At 37.9% G+C, this 16,455-nt stretch overlaps 1 protein-coding gene across 2 annotated transcripts in view; it reads right to left on the bottom strand.

Moving 5' to 3' along the window:
• Positions 1-10,914: 10,914 nt before the first annotated feature.
• Positions 10,915-16,455, bottom strand: part of LOC149266137 (plant intracellular Ras-group-related LRR protein 1-like) — a 93,715-nt gene continuing 88,174 nt past the window's right edge. For both annotated transcript variants that reach the window (XM_089430057.1, XM_089430054.1), the window contains exons 3-4: positions 12,215-12,381; positions 10,915-12,061 (exon numbers count right to left, since the gene is read on the bottom strand). In XM_089430057.1, the coding sequence (XP_089286183.1) occupies positions 11,410-12,061; positions 12,215-12,381 (819 nt within the window). In that variant the 3' untranslated portion in view covers positions 10,915-11,409. The remainder of the gene's footprint in view (positions 12,062-12,214; positions 12,382-16,455) is intronic.

The raw sequence follows: 16,455 nt of genomic DNA, 5'->3' as shown, positions 1-16,455 counted from the left end.
GGACAAACCACATTGAAAAAATGAGAGGCCATCTCCAAAACTGGGGCGTCTCTTGGCTTAATCTAGCAGGCAGAACCATTCTTATAAAGGCTGTCCTCTCCGGACTCCCAATTTATCAATATGCAATCATTATGGCTCCTGCTAGTATCCACAAACACATGGAGCTCATAATGAGAAGCTTTCTCTGGCAAGGAGGTAAACAGGACACAAAAAAATTCAGTCTGGTTAGCTGGGACCAAGTAACTCTTCCTTATGAAAAAGGAGGCCTATCCATAAAAATTCCAAGCCTCTCCAACCAGGCGCTGGGGCTCAAACTGATCTGGAGGATTCTCACAGGAGCTGGCTCGTGGTGGGTGGAGACAATCAAAAGAAAATACCTTAGAGGCCTAAACTCCAATATCCTCAACGACCCAATAGCAGACAAGCCTTGCACTCCGATGTGGCATATAGTCAAGAAAGTTCTGCCACACTTCAAAGAAAATGTCTCCAAGCTCCTAGGCAACGGACAAAGCATCAACATATGGACTGACAGAATAATGAATTCCAATCCAAGAACCCTTCTTCAAGAGTTCAGACCTTTGCAAGACTGGATGGAGGAAAGGAGAATAATCACCCTGCATGACATATCCTTATGGAATCAAAATAGATGGCAGGCTTGGAAAGACCTGAATCTACCTCCGGATCTAAAAGCTCTGTGGCACAATCTGAAGCTCTCATTATCTGGACTAGCTCCAACAAAAAGGGACGACGAGGACAGATATATCTGGGACATAGGGGGAGGATCCTTCACGGTTAAAGAAGGGTACAAATCTCTCCAAAATTCAACCCCCAAAGCAAACTGGGACCTTTACTCAGCTGCCTGGAAGTCAGAAAGCCTCCCAAAGGTAAAGCACTTCAACTGGACCCTTTTAAAAGGGAAAATCCTTACAGCGGAGAACCTTAGAAAGAAAGGAATACAAGGACCTTCGATCTGCTGCTTCTGTTGGGCAGAGGAGGAGTCAATTCAGCACTCTTTCCTTCTTTGCCCGTTTGCTCAAAGGTGTTGGAAAAGGATAACAAGCCCCTTGGACATCAGAGGATTCCCTGATCAGATGCACAATCTCCAGAAGAACTGGAAAAGAGTTTTTCCACACCCTAAGAAGGGCAAGAATAATATCAACAGAATTTGGAAGTGTATCCCTGCTACTCTATGCTGGAACCTCTGGCTAGCTAGGAACAACTACGTTTTCAAAAACAAAAGGCCTAACATGGACAGTGTAATAGCCAAAACTATAGCAAACATCTCGGAAGCGGTCAGTGCAAACTTCATAGCCTTCCCAGACCAGAAGAGTTGGGCCCAAGAGGAAAGGGACTGGTACAGTAACTTCAATGTAAGCCACTCTCAGAATCCTCCTCCACAGAATAAAGCCAACCAGAAGCAGCCCAAATGGAAGCTCAGGGGAACTAAAGAAGAAATAAGACAATGGATCAGCAAACAAGACCGCCCCCTCCTGTTCTTTGACGGCGCATCAAAGAACAACCCAGGAGCAGCGGGAGCAGGAGGCATAATAAAAGACCATGAAGGAAACCACATTTGCAGTTATGAATGGGGACTGGGAAGGACATCGAACAACGCAGCAGAAGCTTACAGTCTCCTCCTTGGCACCACAATGTTATCCAAATTGGGACTAAAGAACCCAATTATAATTGGGGACTCGGCTATCATAATTTCAGCCATGATCAGCGATAAAGACTTCAACAAAGAAGGTCTTAATAACATAAGGAAGAGAATCACAGAGAACACAAGAAGTTTGGGGGAAGTCACCTTCAGGCATGTGCTGAGGGAACACAACGCAGAAGCTGACTCCCTTGCCAGCAAGGCGGTGAACCGACAGCAGGGACAGGTTAGTGAAAATGAAAAAATCTATGAAAAAGAGATCCCCTAATCAGTCAAGCCGTCATCTAGCTCATCAGAAAAGCCCCTCTGAACCTTGCCAGATCAATATTCATCCCATCAGCCTGTCATCGAATGATCATCCCTTACCTTACACTCCTCCGTCTTCCCTCTCTCTTCTTGATCCCAGCCCCTCCCGTGTTATCCCCTCTGGTTTGGTAGGCAAATGTCTCTTCAAGCCTCCCGGACAGTGCACCTCGAATCCGCAACAAGTTATGCATACAGTGCTCACAGGTTTAAATATCCCGCTCTATCGTCTAGTATGGCTCTCTCCTTCCCTTTATATATCTGCTCCCCTGCGCGATTTCCTCAATCAAGCTTTGCAGCCCCAGTTACAGCAAAAAAGAGTATGGAGCATTGAGGTTAGAATAGTTGTTCAAGGGAGTGATACTGTCCAGAGCGCGCCCAGAACTTTGAGTTCCCCTTTCCTTCTCAGCACAAAGCATGTTACCAATCAGAGATTCGGTGTTCAAGCCATTCAAGCCGTCCTCAGGTATAAATCAAACTATTTCTCAGATTTTTGTTTGCTAATCCGCTCCTTTCAAGCCATGGCAGAGAACAGGCAGCAGCCAGCAGCACAGGAGGGCGCAACGCGTCAAGGGAATCCCCTGGACAGGGTGATAGGGAATGATACCTGCACACTTTGTAAAGAGCACGTTTTCATGATTGCTCGTTTTGTTAAACACCACAAAGAGCTGAGGGACGATTTTGAATTAGACAGCCGCTCAAAAAGAAAGAAGCTGATAAAACAGAGAAAGGAAATCGAGTGACTTAAGGCACCAAAAGGATGAACAGAGGGATGTTCAGATGGAAGACACAGTAAACTAATTCTGGTGTTAGTCAAATGAACAGCAAAGTAAAGCTAATAGACGGTTTGTTTGTAAGGCAGTATAGTAGGCATCTTTTCCAGCAATTTCTTTTCAACTTAATCTCACAGAAGTCACGGGCTGCGTCCCGGTTTTGGACTTCATTTGTGCCCGCTCTTCTTGAATCCTATGTAATAGCTCTGGCTTTCTACAGTTTTTTAATATATGAGTAAACGATCTTGTGTAAAAAAAAAATATAAAAAGAAATTTGATATATTTTTCATATTTTTGGTTTATTTATATTTTTATTTATTTACCATACATTTTTTATTTACTATGGTATTTGGCCCATAGGCTTGGTATATAATTAGATGTTGATTTATAATCCTATTTGATATATTTTTATTTATTTAACATACCTATGTATACCTCTTATTTATTTATTTAGGTTCATACTTCTTTTAAAAATATGGTATTTGGCTCATGGTATTTATCCTATTTGATATATTTTTATTTATTTACCATACCTATGTATACCTCTTTTATATTTATTTATTTAGGTTCATACCTCTTTTATAAATATGGTATTTGGCTCATGGTATTTAGCCAGTGGTGTTAAAATGGTATTTGGCCCATCTTCACCTAAATAGAACATTTTTTTTAGTTATCTTAAATATAAAGAGGTTTATGGAGTAAATATAAAAAGAGGTTTTATTTATTTACCATACCTTTAGTTTATTTATATTTTTATTTATTTACCATGCATCATTAGATTAAAAATGTTAAAAGTTAAATGTTAAACATTACATGTTAAATGTTTACGTTTATGTTTACATGTTTATGGTTACATAAGATCTACCCCATACTGGGTTGTAGAGCGCATTATAGCATTACTATATTGTAACTTTGTACTAAAAATTAGGCCAGGAGTATGTCCTGAAATTGTTTCTACTTGGCCAAGCAATGGTATTTCTCGGACTTAAGGAAACAAGTTAATGACCCCAACCCCGAAATTGTTACTGCTTGGCTAAGCAATGGGCCAAGCAATGGTATGGTATTTCTCTGACTTAAGGAAACAAGTTAATGGCCCTAGACCCGTTAAAAACCACTAGCAATCTTTTTTTTGAGTTATTCTAAATATAAAGAGGTTTATGGAGTAAATATAAAAAGAGGTTTTATTTATTTACAATACTTCTAGTTTATTTATATTTTTATTTATTTATCATACATCATTAGATTAAAAAAAGTTAAAAGTTAAGTGTCAAAGTTTACATAAGATCTACCCCATACTAGATTGTAGAACGCATTATAACATTACTATATTGTAATATTGCACTAAAAATTAGGCTTGGAGTATGTCTTGAAATTGTTTCTCCGTACAACCCTACCCCATACTAGGTTGTAGAAGGCATTATAACATTACTATATTGTAATTTTGCACTAAAAATTAGGCTTGGAGTATGTCCTAAAATTGTTTTTCCTTAGCCATGCATTGGTATTTCTTGGGCTTAGAGAAACAAGTTAATAACCCCAAACAAAAAAATGATGAATCAATTTGCGTTCACAAATAACAATTAACAATAATTATCCCACTACTAATTTAATAGCCAATAATAATTATTCCAATACTAATGAAAAACAAAACAAAACAAAAAAAACTTATAAAAATAAATGTACAAACAAACCAAAAAAATATTTACATGTATTAAATATTACTACAAATATTACTACAATGGACAAAAATGTAAAAATAGTTATATGTATTAGATATTTAGATATATATAAGTGCATATTTTAATTTAATATTATATTAATTTTGAAATTTATTATATCCGATGGGGTTGAGGTGGGTGAATGGCGATCTCACTGAACATGATGCATGCTAGGTAAGTGCATATTTTAATTTAATATTATATTAATTTTGAAATTTATTATATCCGATGGGGTGGGGTTGGGTTGGGTTGGGTTGGGGTGGCCGAATGGCTATCTCACTCAACATGATGCATGCTAGGAGCTTAATATCTGATGGGGTTGGGTTGGGTGAATGGCCATCTCATTCAACATGATGCATGTTAGGAGCTTAATATATGTACTAAATATTATAATGGACAAGAATGTAAAAATAGGTGTATGTATTAAATATTACAATTAGTAAAAATAGGTATATGTATTAAATATTACAATTAATAAATACATGTAAGTGCATATTTTAATTTAATATTATATTAATTTTGAAATTTATTGTCCGGATGGGGTGGATGGGGTGGTTGAATGGGATACTACATGACATCATAATTTTCGATGGTCGATCTCACTCAACATGATACATACTAGGAGTTTAGTATATGTACTAAATATTACAATAGATACATGTATTAAATATTAGGTATATGTAAGTGCATATTTTGATTTAATATTATATTAATTTTGAAATTTATTGTACTCGATGGGGTGAGTGAACGGATGGTACGAGACATAGTTTTCGACAAGCGATCTCACTCAACATGACGAATACTAGAAGCTTAGTATATGTACTAAATACTACAATAGATACATGTATTAAATATTACAATTAATAGGTATATGTAAGTGCATATTTTAATTTAATATTATATTAATTTTGAAATTTATTGTACCTGATGGGGTGAGTGAATGGATATTACGAGACAGTTTTCGACAAGTGATCTCACTCAACATGACGCATGCTAGGAGCTTTGGCGGTAGTCAATACATGCAGCAGGGGAATGTCGAAACCATCGAAAAGGGGCAAGGTTGTTATATAGGTCAGTGGGTGAACACCATTGGCGTTTTCACTAGTTGGTTATGGGAGGGAGGTTAAGCAGTTTTAATGAGACAAAGTATGCACAAGCCTGCGACATATGCATGCCCTCTAGGCCAGGTTCTTTGAGTTCACTCGTTGATGGAGAAATATGGTTTGTGTGCAATGGACATCTTCACTGGGGGTTCCGTAAGATAATGTGGGATCTAGGAGAAGGGTGTCAAGGTTGTCTATAGACCAAGTTCGCGGTGTCCAAAGCTCTTATTATTGGTTCAATTCGAAGTGTGGTGTTCATTTGCAACCCTACGTCTCAAATTATGTTTGGAATTGGGGTAAGTGATAGTTCTCACCTATGATTTTACTACCTCTCGTCCTATGCTTTTGGTCAGTGGTCGTGGCCTTGTCCTTGTGTTGGTACTTGGTTGTTTTGGGTAACTGGGTCGTCTGGATTCAATTTTTTTTAGCCATTGGCTCGGTTTGGGTGTTAAGGGAGGAGGTTCTGTGCGTGCCTCTTCCATTTACGGCTTTGTTATTTCTGACACTCTGAAAGGTGGCGACAATTTAAATCGCAGGAGGCGTGTCAATTGCTTTGCTAAGCTCTGTTTTTGGAGAATTTGTGGCGTTTGGGGGTCTTATGTTAGGCTATTCGGGAACTTTCCTACCCCAGTGGCCAGTTTGTGGTTGGAAGCAGACGTTGTAATTGTGGGAGTCAAGTGGTTGACTACCCTAGTGGTGGTATTACGCTGGTTGGTCGAGTCGGAGTGGCTTCGGTGTACTGGTCTCCCGGCACTTATGGTGTAGTGTGCCCATTGCATGGATGAACCACCAGCAGGGTCATGCATGGAGGGGTGGCGAGACTAAACAGTCTTGGAGGAAGAAAGAGTCGATGAGTAGGGCAAGGTTGCCCACATCCATGCCCTGTCACCGAGGAGGGCGAGGTTTCCCACATCCATGCCCAATCACCGAGGAGGGTGAGGTTACCCACATCCATGCCCAGTGACCGAGGAGGGTGGAGCAAGAGCCCTCGCTCGCTTCAATTGTTGAGTAGTAGCGAGGCATGGTGGCTAGCCTAAACATTCTATAGGAGCAAAGGTACGAAGATTGTAATGAACTCATTGCGTATATTAATGATCTGCAATTCATCCAAGGGGAAAATTTGAAGTAGCTCGCCTTGATTCTCCAGAGTCAGCATAGAACCGAGTGGCTGGACGAAATTGAAGCTCATCTAGCCCATATCGATTTCCATGTTCATGAAGACTTGGGTCGCCCAGCGAGCGATGGTGTTGTTCAAGCACCTGATCCTATAAATGTTATACACATGTTGCTTCTTGGTGTTATTAGTATTTTGGAATTTTAGACCTTTTTCTCTATATAGCTCGTTTGAAACTTGACAATATATTTTGTGTTTTTGTATCTCTCTCCTGACTAACAAATCTGGTCCGAGTGACGTCGGGAGAGCAAGGATGATCTAGACTGCAAGATGTACTCTTTTGAAAACTTAATAAAAGTTTTTTTGACCAACAACAAAAATGAAATCTATCTTCAGTTTAAAGTTAAAAAAATTTTAAATGTGTAAAGTTTTAAAATTTTAAACTAAAATAATGCACACACAAATTCTTTCAAAACCAAAAAGTAAATAGTAAGTTGCATATATAATACTTTAAAATTTACTAAAAAGTTCTTTAATTAAATTGGTTTGTAAGATATTTTTAATTTTATATATATCTATTTTATAAGGATATTTTGAAGAAGGAAAGTACTCAATTATTGTGAGAATAAGGAGGTAATTTTGAAATCTATCTTTAATTTAAAGTTCAATTATTTTTGAAATATGTGAAGAGTTTTAAAATTTTAAAGTAAAATAATGCACACACAAATTCTTCATAAAAGTAAATAGTAAGTTGCATATATAATACTTTAAAATTTACTATGGAAATATTTAACTCACACTCACAACAATACCCTTAATTCTTAATGTATTTACTTCATTCACAATACAATATATAAGATCATGTTGCATCCAGAACCTAATATGGTACCCTAGATTAGATTATTTCTCTAAAATCAGGGTGTGATACAAGTGGGACAAAAACATGCCAAAAATAACCCAATTTTTTCAAATGTAATTTTTTTGTGGAATGATTCAAAAGCGTTCAAGGTATGAAACCTTTATTATGTGCCACATGAAAAGTCCATTAATAATGTTGTGAAGGGATCATCCAAATCATTGTCAAAGATGTATAACCAAATGCCAAAGAGGGTACCCTAGATTAGATTATTTCTCTAAAATTATATTACAATGGGATGTGATACCATGGCTGAAAAACACCAAAAAGTGGGACAAAAACATGCCAAAAGTAACCCAATTTTTTCAAATGTAATTTTTTTATCAAATGATTCAAAAGCATTCAAGGTATGAAACCTTTATTATGTGCCAGATGAAAAGTCCATTGATAATGTTGTGAAGGGATAATCCAAATCATTGTCAAACACTGTATAACCAAATGCCAAAGACGGAGTAAATTTTGAATGGCCATTGATAATGTTGTTAAGGGATAATCCGAATCATTGTCAAAGAATGTATAACAACCAAATGCTAAAGAGGGAGTAAATTTTGAATGGCCTAAGATGGGGTTTCCATTATTATTGCCACTCGACAAGAAGTGAAGATTATTCCCAAACAATGGGATTTAAAGGCTCAAAACTTGGAGATAGGATAGGTGTCACCAATCAATGAACAATCTTTTCCACAGGAAGGGTTTAGACCCTTATCCCATGCAAAATTAGTAGGCAGTGGTGAGAAAGTAATTAAGAGGAAAAAAACCTAACTACTGTAAGTTGCTTTAAGAGTTGAAGGAAGAGGAAGTGTATCAGAATGTGTAAGGATAAGATGAGTTTTGTATTGGTTGAGGATGTAGTCATGAAGGACATTACACTGCTTAGAAAATAGCTTTGATTGGGCATTTCGTGGAGAACTCATTTTAGGTTTTCTTGCTTCTATGGATGGAAAAAGGCTTGGTTAGGATGTTCAAGGTACCCATCAAAGTTCCACATTCAATGATGATGTTTACTTTCACTAAATTTAATAATGATTAAGAGATAAGAATGCTAAGAAGATGATGGTTATGGCGGATATGTCGGAGTTCATCATCTAGTCCTGATGATGAACCACACTAGCTGGTTCAAAACGCGTCAGCAAAATTTTCTCCTATGTGATTTCTACTGAAAAGACTCTTTGTAATGTAATATGGATCAAATAACCTAAATTCAGAAGTCCATCATCTCGTTACTCTTGAAGCACTTGGACATGATCTTGTCTGAGCCCAGGGCTCACTACGAGTTGATGAAGCAAAAGCTAGATATAACTAAGATCCAACTGGAGAGTCACTAGCAAAGGATTTGTTAGATCTACAAATGGACACAATGGTGCCTATCCCAAATGCAGAGGAGGAACATGGCAACAACCAAGAGACCCTCGTGGTACAGTGCAAGGAAAAAGCACGGGAGAAGAATGAAGGCATCGTTAATGGACATTTGGATCTAGACCCATCGCATAGGAAGTGGATAATTAATGAAGGAATCAAGGTCACCTCACCCTGGGTGAGATGGAACAATATTGATCTATATTAGCACATGTTATGTAAATACCAAGTTCTAGGTGTTTCTTGGAGAATTTTCAACACTCTATTTAGAATAGTAAATAGTATCAAAAGAAAACCCAATAAAATCTCATTTTGGATGAACTGCATTAGTAGTAGGGAACTAGATGTAAAATGATATGGCCTTCAAACCAATTTTTTATAACCGCTCATTTTTTAAAAAATGATGATGATTAACTTTCCCTAGATCTTAGGACATTAATAAAGATTAAATTTCTAAATCTTATGAGATTAATTAGAATTCTATTTCTATGCTTAAAAAGAAGTGGAAAAAAAAAATTCTCAAATCACCATAGTATTGTTGAGTTAAAGTTAATATTTAGTTTTGTTGAATTAAAGTTGAAAATATTAGATAATTGATTTTGTTGTTAGAAATAAAAACAAATTTTCTGACCATATTTTTTATAAAGTAACTCATATCCAACCAAATAAACCTTTCAACAATGGGTCTAATATATAGAAAAATTCATTTTACGGACATTATTTCGTTTTTATATATATATATATGTATTGAAATAACCAAATAGTTTTTATATATATATATATGTATTGAAATAACCAAATAAACCTTTCAACAATGGTTCTAAAGATATAGAAAAATTCATTTTAGGGACATTATTTCATTTTAATATATATATGTATTGAAATTTATGTAAAATTTTTGAAAATAATTTTAAGTTTAAATAAAAAATCAAAATAAATATATTTCTAAAACGGACGAAATATATTCGTGTCAACATTGAAAATTTATATATATATATAAATTATAGTGGAAGAAATATGTGTCAACTAGATCACGTGTGGATAGCATCGATCATCGAAAGGACTATCCATTGATCGTTGAAAGGAAGAATGGTTATCCACCATATCCATCTTCAACTTTTAATTGTGACTATGTTCATTCTTAATGAATGAACTGTTAAAAACATCTTACCCATCAATTGAAGCATTAACCACAAAATATATCTTACCTTTACAAGCTGGAGGGTGAAATGAGTAGTTGGCTTCTAGTTAGTTTCCTTAAACATTTTTTCAAATAGTTAGGAATAGATTAAATTGATAGCAATGATAGATTATATTCATTGGCAAATTCAACAACGGCAAAGAGTGAATTCAGGAAACTAATTTGGTCTGACTTGTATAGCGAGTCAAAAGATAAAATCCCAAGAGAGAATATTAAGTCCAAAACACCTTTACATTGCTTTGATTATTTCTGCAACATAGTACAAAACGTTCATAATTCCACTATACCTGCTGAATTAGTATCTACAACATAGTACAAAACGTTCATAATTCCACTATACCTGCTGATTTAGTATCTACAACCGACCGAAAAACTGATGTTGCAGTTATCCTCTCACAGGAAGAAACAGTTGTGCTTAGAAACCAAACTGCTTCCATAAGCTAGAGCACTGTTCTAATACAACGGTTCCGGAGAATGATAAAGATGAACGCAGCGATTGCGTGTTCCTCCCAAGAGGTAGATCAATGCTTTCGCATTACCATTGTTTGTGAAGATTTCTTGAGTAGAATAATAAAGACTGCAGGAAAATTATTCCAACTACAAAGCTCCTGAATCAAATATAACTCAATTAGGTGAAAGTCATTGCAAAGACCCTAATTTTGGTTTTCCCTATTTATCTCTATTACTAACCCGTTTTCTCAAAAAACCTAATTCAAAATATTCAACATTAGCTGCCCAAAAGCACGATTCATTGATCTGCAACTTTAACCAAATATGAACAATTTTTAACATCATGGACGCCTTAGATCCCCATTGAATATCAAACTGTCAATCAGCACTCCTTATTAATCGTTGACAAGGCTAACCCAAGCACAAGTTAATGGCAGGAGATTCATGCGGTCATTAGACCTATTGTGCATGCATTGACAGGGTAGTCATTGGGCATCATATCCTACTGCTTCCTCGCAATGCATACATATATTGTTTCAGTATACAAGTGCATGGCCTAGAACACCCAAAGATCATTTTTGTCTGCTTGCACGAGCAAATGTAAATTCTGAATTCAAGCTGCATGCTATATCAAGCACCACAAGTTAATTCTACCTCACTCTGGAAATCAGATGCAAACACATTGGTGAATTGAGTAGATCCCAAAACGATTGTATCCTCCTGTCTTCTCAACAGTAGAACTGTGAGAAAGAAAGAACTAGTTAATATGCAAAGTTGTGTGGTATAAAAACTATTAAAAGTGTTAATGGGCAAGTAATTCAGTACTGCTGTTCCAGGTAAGGATCCAGTTGACGTTTGTTTGGTGCCCCTAGATATCCTCTGATGCTTTCCTTCGTTCCTGAAATCAAACCTCCAAGCACAGAACTGCCCCATTGCACCCAACCATTATTTGTTTGATTATTGCTATTGGCTGACATGCTTTTTTGTTCCTCTTCCAGCAAATAATCCAACCATCTTTTGGCCATGTACTCCTTTACAGCCTCCACACCCTGTACAACAATCTCATTTGGTGGTGTCATGAGGGGGTTTTGATCCAGGTTGAGCTTCTTCAAATTCTGTAAACTTCCAAATGAATATGGCAGTTCCTTGATTTGATTGTTGCTGACATCCAACTCAACAAGGTTTGTTAATTCACCAATTGATTCTGGTAAACTTACTAAATCACTGAAGTTGCTGCTAGCATTCAGGACCTCAAGATTTTTCAAGTCTCCAAGGGCATCTGGTAAAGATCGTAGCTCATTGAAATGAACGTCCAAGTACCTTAGAGATTTCAGTTCACAGAAAGAAGACGGCAAAGACCTTAACTTGTTTAATTGAACCAATAGTTTCTGGAGGTTGGCAAGCTGATAACCGAAGTTGGTTGGCAAATAGATCAACTGGTTGTAGCTGGCATCCAGCTCAATCAACTCACTGCCATCACAGCATGTGTTAGCACCAATGCCAAACTAAATTTTAAGTAGGATCCCTAGAAAATATACACAAACAGATACATACAACAACAAGAGTCACAGAAGCCTAAGTTATGACATGAAACTTCAACTTCGGAGTATAAGTGGACATTACCTGCACATCGAAATGCTATCTGGTAAACATTTTAGTTTATTTCCTGAAACATTCAAGAATTTTAATCTTTTCAGAAGTCCAAGTGAATCTGGCAAAGAGACCAGGACGTTGCCACTCAAATCCAGTGTTTCCAGGTTTACAAGACCAGCAATTGAATCCGTAACAGCCTGTAGTTTTACATAGATGCAATAATCAGACAAAGGAATAAATCATCAAGGAAACAACACAATGTTGGTCTAGACAGCTGAAAGTTTGATAAGGAAGCATTGCTGCTCAGCTTTTTACAGTCACTGCAGAACTAATGAGAAGGTCATTGATTTCAGATTGACTGACTGAGAATACAATCACGCAAATAAACAGCCATTAAAATCTTGCATGGAAACAATAAATGCATTCTGTGCAATTTTTAACAGTCACTGCAAAATTAATAAAAAGTACGATGATTCCATGTCAAGTAACTGAGCTATAATCAAGATAATAGACATAAATTGAAAGCATGCATGAAAATGATGGTAAATGGTGTTTGATGTAGGTGATAACTGTCCTAGCTCTAAAAAGAAACATTCATTCTGCCACTGGCATTGATAATGTCACCAGATTCAGAATTAGCCAAATCTCTGCAAGGCAAAAGAGACAATAGCTTGACTTGAACTAGAAAAATTCCGCTAGTCCAAAAATAAAAAGATATATGTATATTTTGACATGCAACCAGCAGACGTTAGATTGAGCAAGTCAAATCAGTCAAACTGAATTTGATTGACAATAAATCATGAATCAAAGTTAGATTCACAATTAATCATGCATCAAATTCACGTGGACCACGTCAAACTTATTCAAACCGAGTTTGACTCAGGAAGTTGAGGAAAAACTCAATTCAGATCTGGTCAGAGTCAAACTCAGCAAATCATGAGTTTAACTCGCAATCCTGGTAACTATGGTTGAAACTGGACTGACTAGGAGTCGAATCCAGAGCTTGGCTAGGGCAGCTAAAGATAATAATTATCTGTGTAAAATGCCGGGCAGTCAACGAATCGAACCCAGGAGTTGCCTAGAGATAATAACTGTTTTCGCTTTTAACTCTAGATAACAACATCCATTATCAAATTCAGAGAATTCATTAGCACAGGTGAATATCTGTTAGATTTTCCTTAAAACCCAGTAACTGATTCACAATTCTCTAAGTGTAAAACCAGAAATACAAACAACTGCTGTACTGGAATCTTAAATTACAAATACACTGAGTCTTCTAACTTAGCATACACAACGGAAAATAAAATAAATCTGAAGACAAACACATTCAATCACATAAAACACAACATATACCCAAAAAACCCCAACTCCGAGGAAAACCTACAACTGCAAGTGTTTTCTATTAGCTAAGCAAATAATAAAATTTCCAGAGATTTATACAGCAAGGGAATGCTTCCCTTCTGCAGCAAACTCCACTCAATAACTTATCTGAATCAAAATCAAGGCAACCCCTGAACAATGTTTGTGCAGATCTCCTCTTCTGTGCACAGATGCCACACAGGTCGATCTCTCCTTGCACACTGCAAATACTTGTATGGCCGTGCAGGTCGAACTCTCCTTGTGCACTGCAAATCCTTGTATGGCCCAACAAGTCAATCTCTCCTTGCACATTGCAAATTGTTGCACAACCGCATAGGTTTTGAGCTGCACTAAGGCTGTTTGGTCTCTTCCTTCTTGCCTCTCAATCCCTGATCTGCTCACTGAGTGCTGAAAACCCTTCTCTTGTTGAGCCAATCACACACCCTTGGTGCTCATAGAACTGGCCACTTGCTCTATCTCCTCTTATAATTTTGACCTCAACCTTAATATCACTCTCAACGGCTGAGATTAGATCTTGATGAAGGGATAAGATTAAATCATAAGTTAACTTAGGAATTTTTTATTTTTCCTAAGTCAAACTTTAGGAAATAGTTAAATAAATTAATATTCTGCTAAAGTTGTTGTATTGTGGGTCCCTCTGCTAGCCTTAGCACTTAGTCAAGCAGAAACCCTTACTGCCCTATTCCAATCAACACTCCCTCTTAAAGAAGAAGGCGTTCTGCACTACACCCAACTTCTCCCTGAGGTAAACAAATCTGGTCCCTGGCAAAGCCTTGGTCAAAATGTTTGTTGTCTGCTTTGTTTGTGCGTACTGGAGTGTAACTATACCTCTCTGAACAATGTCCATGATGTGATGATAACATATGGCAATGTGCTTTAAGCAATTGTGAAATACTTAATTCTCAGAAAGCTTGATGCAGCTCTGGTTGTCACAAGGGATCATGGTGGGCTCCAAATCCTGTCCAAACAAGCCCATGAGAAACTTTGTCAACCAAAAAGCTTCACATCCTGCCAAACTGGCAACCAAAAAGCTTCGCATCCTGCCAAAACTGGCAACCATGTACTTGGCTTCAACTAAGCTCAATGCAACTGAAGTTTTTACTTCCAGGTAAACCAAGGAACAGTTGTTGATCCAACATTGAATGTGCAATCCCATGTGCTCTTCCTATCTGTGGAGCTCCCTGCCCAATTTGAATCCGTGAAGTTTTCAAGACTCATCTCATCAACTTGTCTATACAACAATCTGTAATCTATTGTTCCCCTGAGATATCTCAACACATGCTTAGCAGCAACCCAATGCACTCTGGTAGGCTCGACCATAAAATGGCTCAAAGAGTTAAATACAAAACATGTCTAGCCGTGTGTTTACCAAATACATCAGTGACCCAAATACTAGTAAAGTGAAGCATCTACTTGCTCCAATTTGGATGTATCTACCTTCCTCCAGTTTGTGATTGGAGGCGTGGTCATGGGCTTGCAATCCTGCATGTGAAACCTCCTTAGAATCTTCAGAGCGTACTTGCCTTGCCACAAGCAGATCTCGCCATCACCCTACCAAACTTCAAGTCCAACGAAATAGTGCATCAGCCCCATATCCTTCATCTCAAACTCGCCTGCAAGATCTCACTTGTACTCCTAGATGAGCTTATATGCACCTCTCAAATCAGATTGTCCACATATAGCACCAAAATAAGTGGTTCACCTCCAACAACAATGTAGTAGAGGTTCGGATCCGCTTCACTCTTGGTGAAGCCTAATCCCTAAAGGTAATTGTCTATCCGAGCATACCATGCCCTTGGAGCCTATTTGAGCCTGTACAAGTCTCTCTCAAGTCTACAAATGTGAGTATCCCTACTACATGTCATGAATCCCTTCGGTTGCTCAATGTAAATCTCCTCCTCAACAACCCCATTGAGCAATGTTGTTTTAGCGTCCATCTAGTGGATCCTCCACCTCATCTACACTACAATAGCCTTGTGAGACAAATTTTGGCCAGTACGGCAAAGGTCTTGTCATAATCGATCACCTCTACCTGCGAGAACCCCTTTGCCACAAATCTTGCCTTATATTTCTCGATGCTCCCATCAGCCCTATGCTTGATCTTGTCGACCCAGCAAGAGCCCACCACAAATTTGTCCTCTAGCCTCAGTGCCACCTCCCAAACATCATTCTTCATGATGGAGCCAAATTCCTCCAACATGGCATCTATCCACACATGTTGAATGTATGCCTCCTAATAACTGGAAGGCTCAACATCCAATAACTTCGTCATAAGTGCCATTTATCTTGTGTACCTTTGTGGTAGTCTACTCTATCGAATTGATGTGCTGGGAGCACCAACTTGCTCTTGCACTTCTTAGATTAGCTAATATGCACATCTCACTCTCCTTCTCCCTGTGCTAGGAGTCACAACTTGAGTGGGCTCTACTCTCTCCTCCAACTGCATGTCCCCCTTGTCCTTATGTTGCTCAACCTACCCATCAACATGTACAGAGATGTAATCTGAGGTGTTGGTTGAGCCTCTTGCCTAGGAACCTGTTTCTCCTCCTCCTGCACTGTAGCCTGCTCACGCTCTAATGACTTGCTCAAAGCCCTTCCCTCTTCAAACTTTACATCTCTCCTTATGAATGTCTTCCTAAGTGCTGGTATATACAACATGTACGCCTTGGATGTCTCATTGTAGCCCACAAAAATGCCCTTCTCTATAGTGGGCTCAAACTTCTTCCTTTTCTCTGTTGGTACACATGACAGTACACCAAGCTGCTAAATATTTAGAAATGTGACATCTAGTTTCTTCCCTATAAAAGCCTCCTCTGGTGTGACTCACCCCAGCACTCTGTGTGGGCTTTGATTTTGCAAGAAAACTGCAGTATTGCATGCCTCGACCCAAA

The sequence above is a fragment of the Pinus tabuliformis genome, chromosome 6 (genome assembly GCF_031772625.1).
Source record: "Pinus tabuliformis cultivar Carrire ecotype Pingquan chromosome 6, CPIR1, whole genome shotgun sequence".
Classification (NCBI taxonomy): domain Eukaryota; kingdom Viridiplantae; phylum Streptophyta; class Pinopsida; order Pinales; family Pinaceae; genus Pinus; species Pinus tabuliformis.
This window is presented reverse-complemented; position numbering and strand designations above follow the sequence as displayed.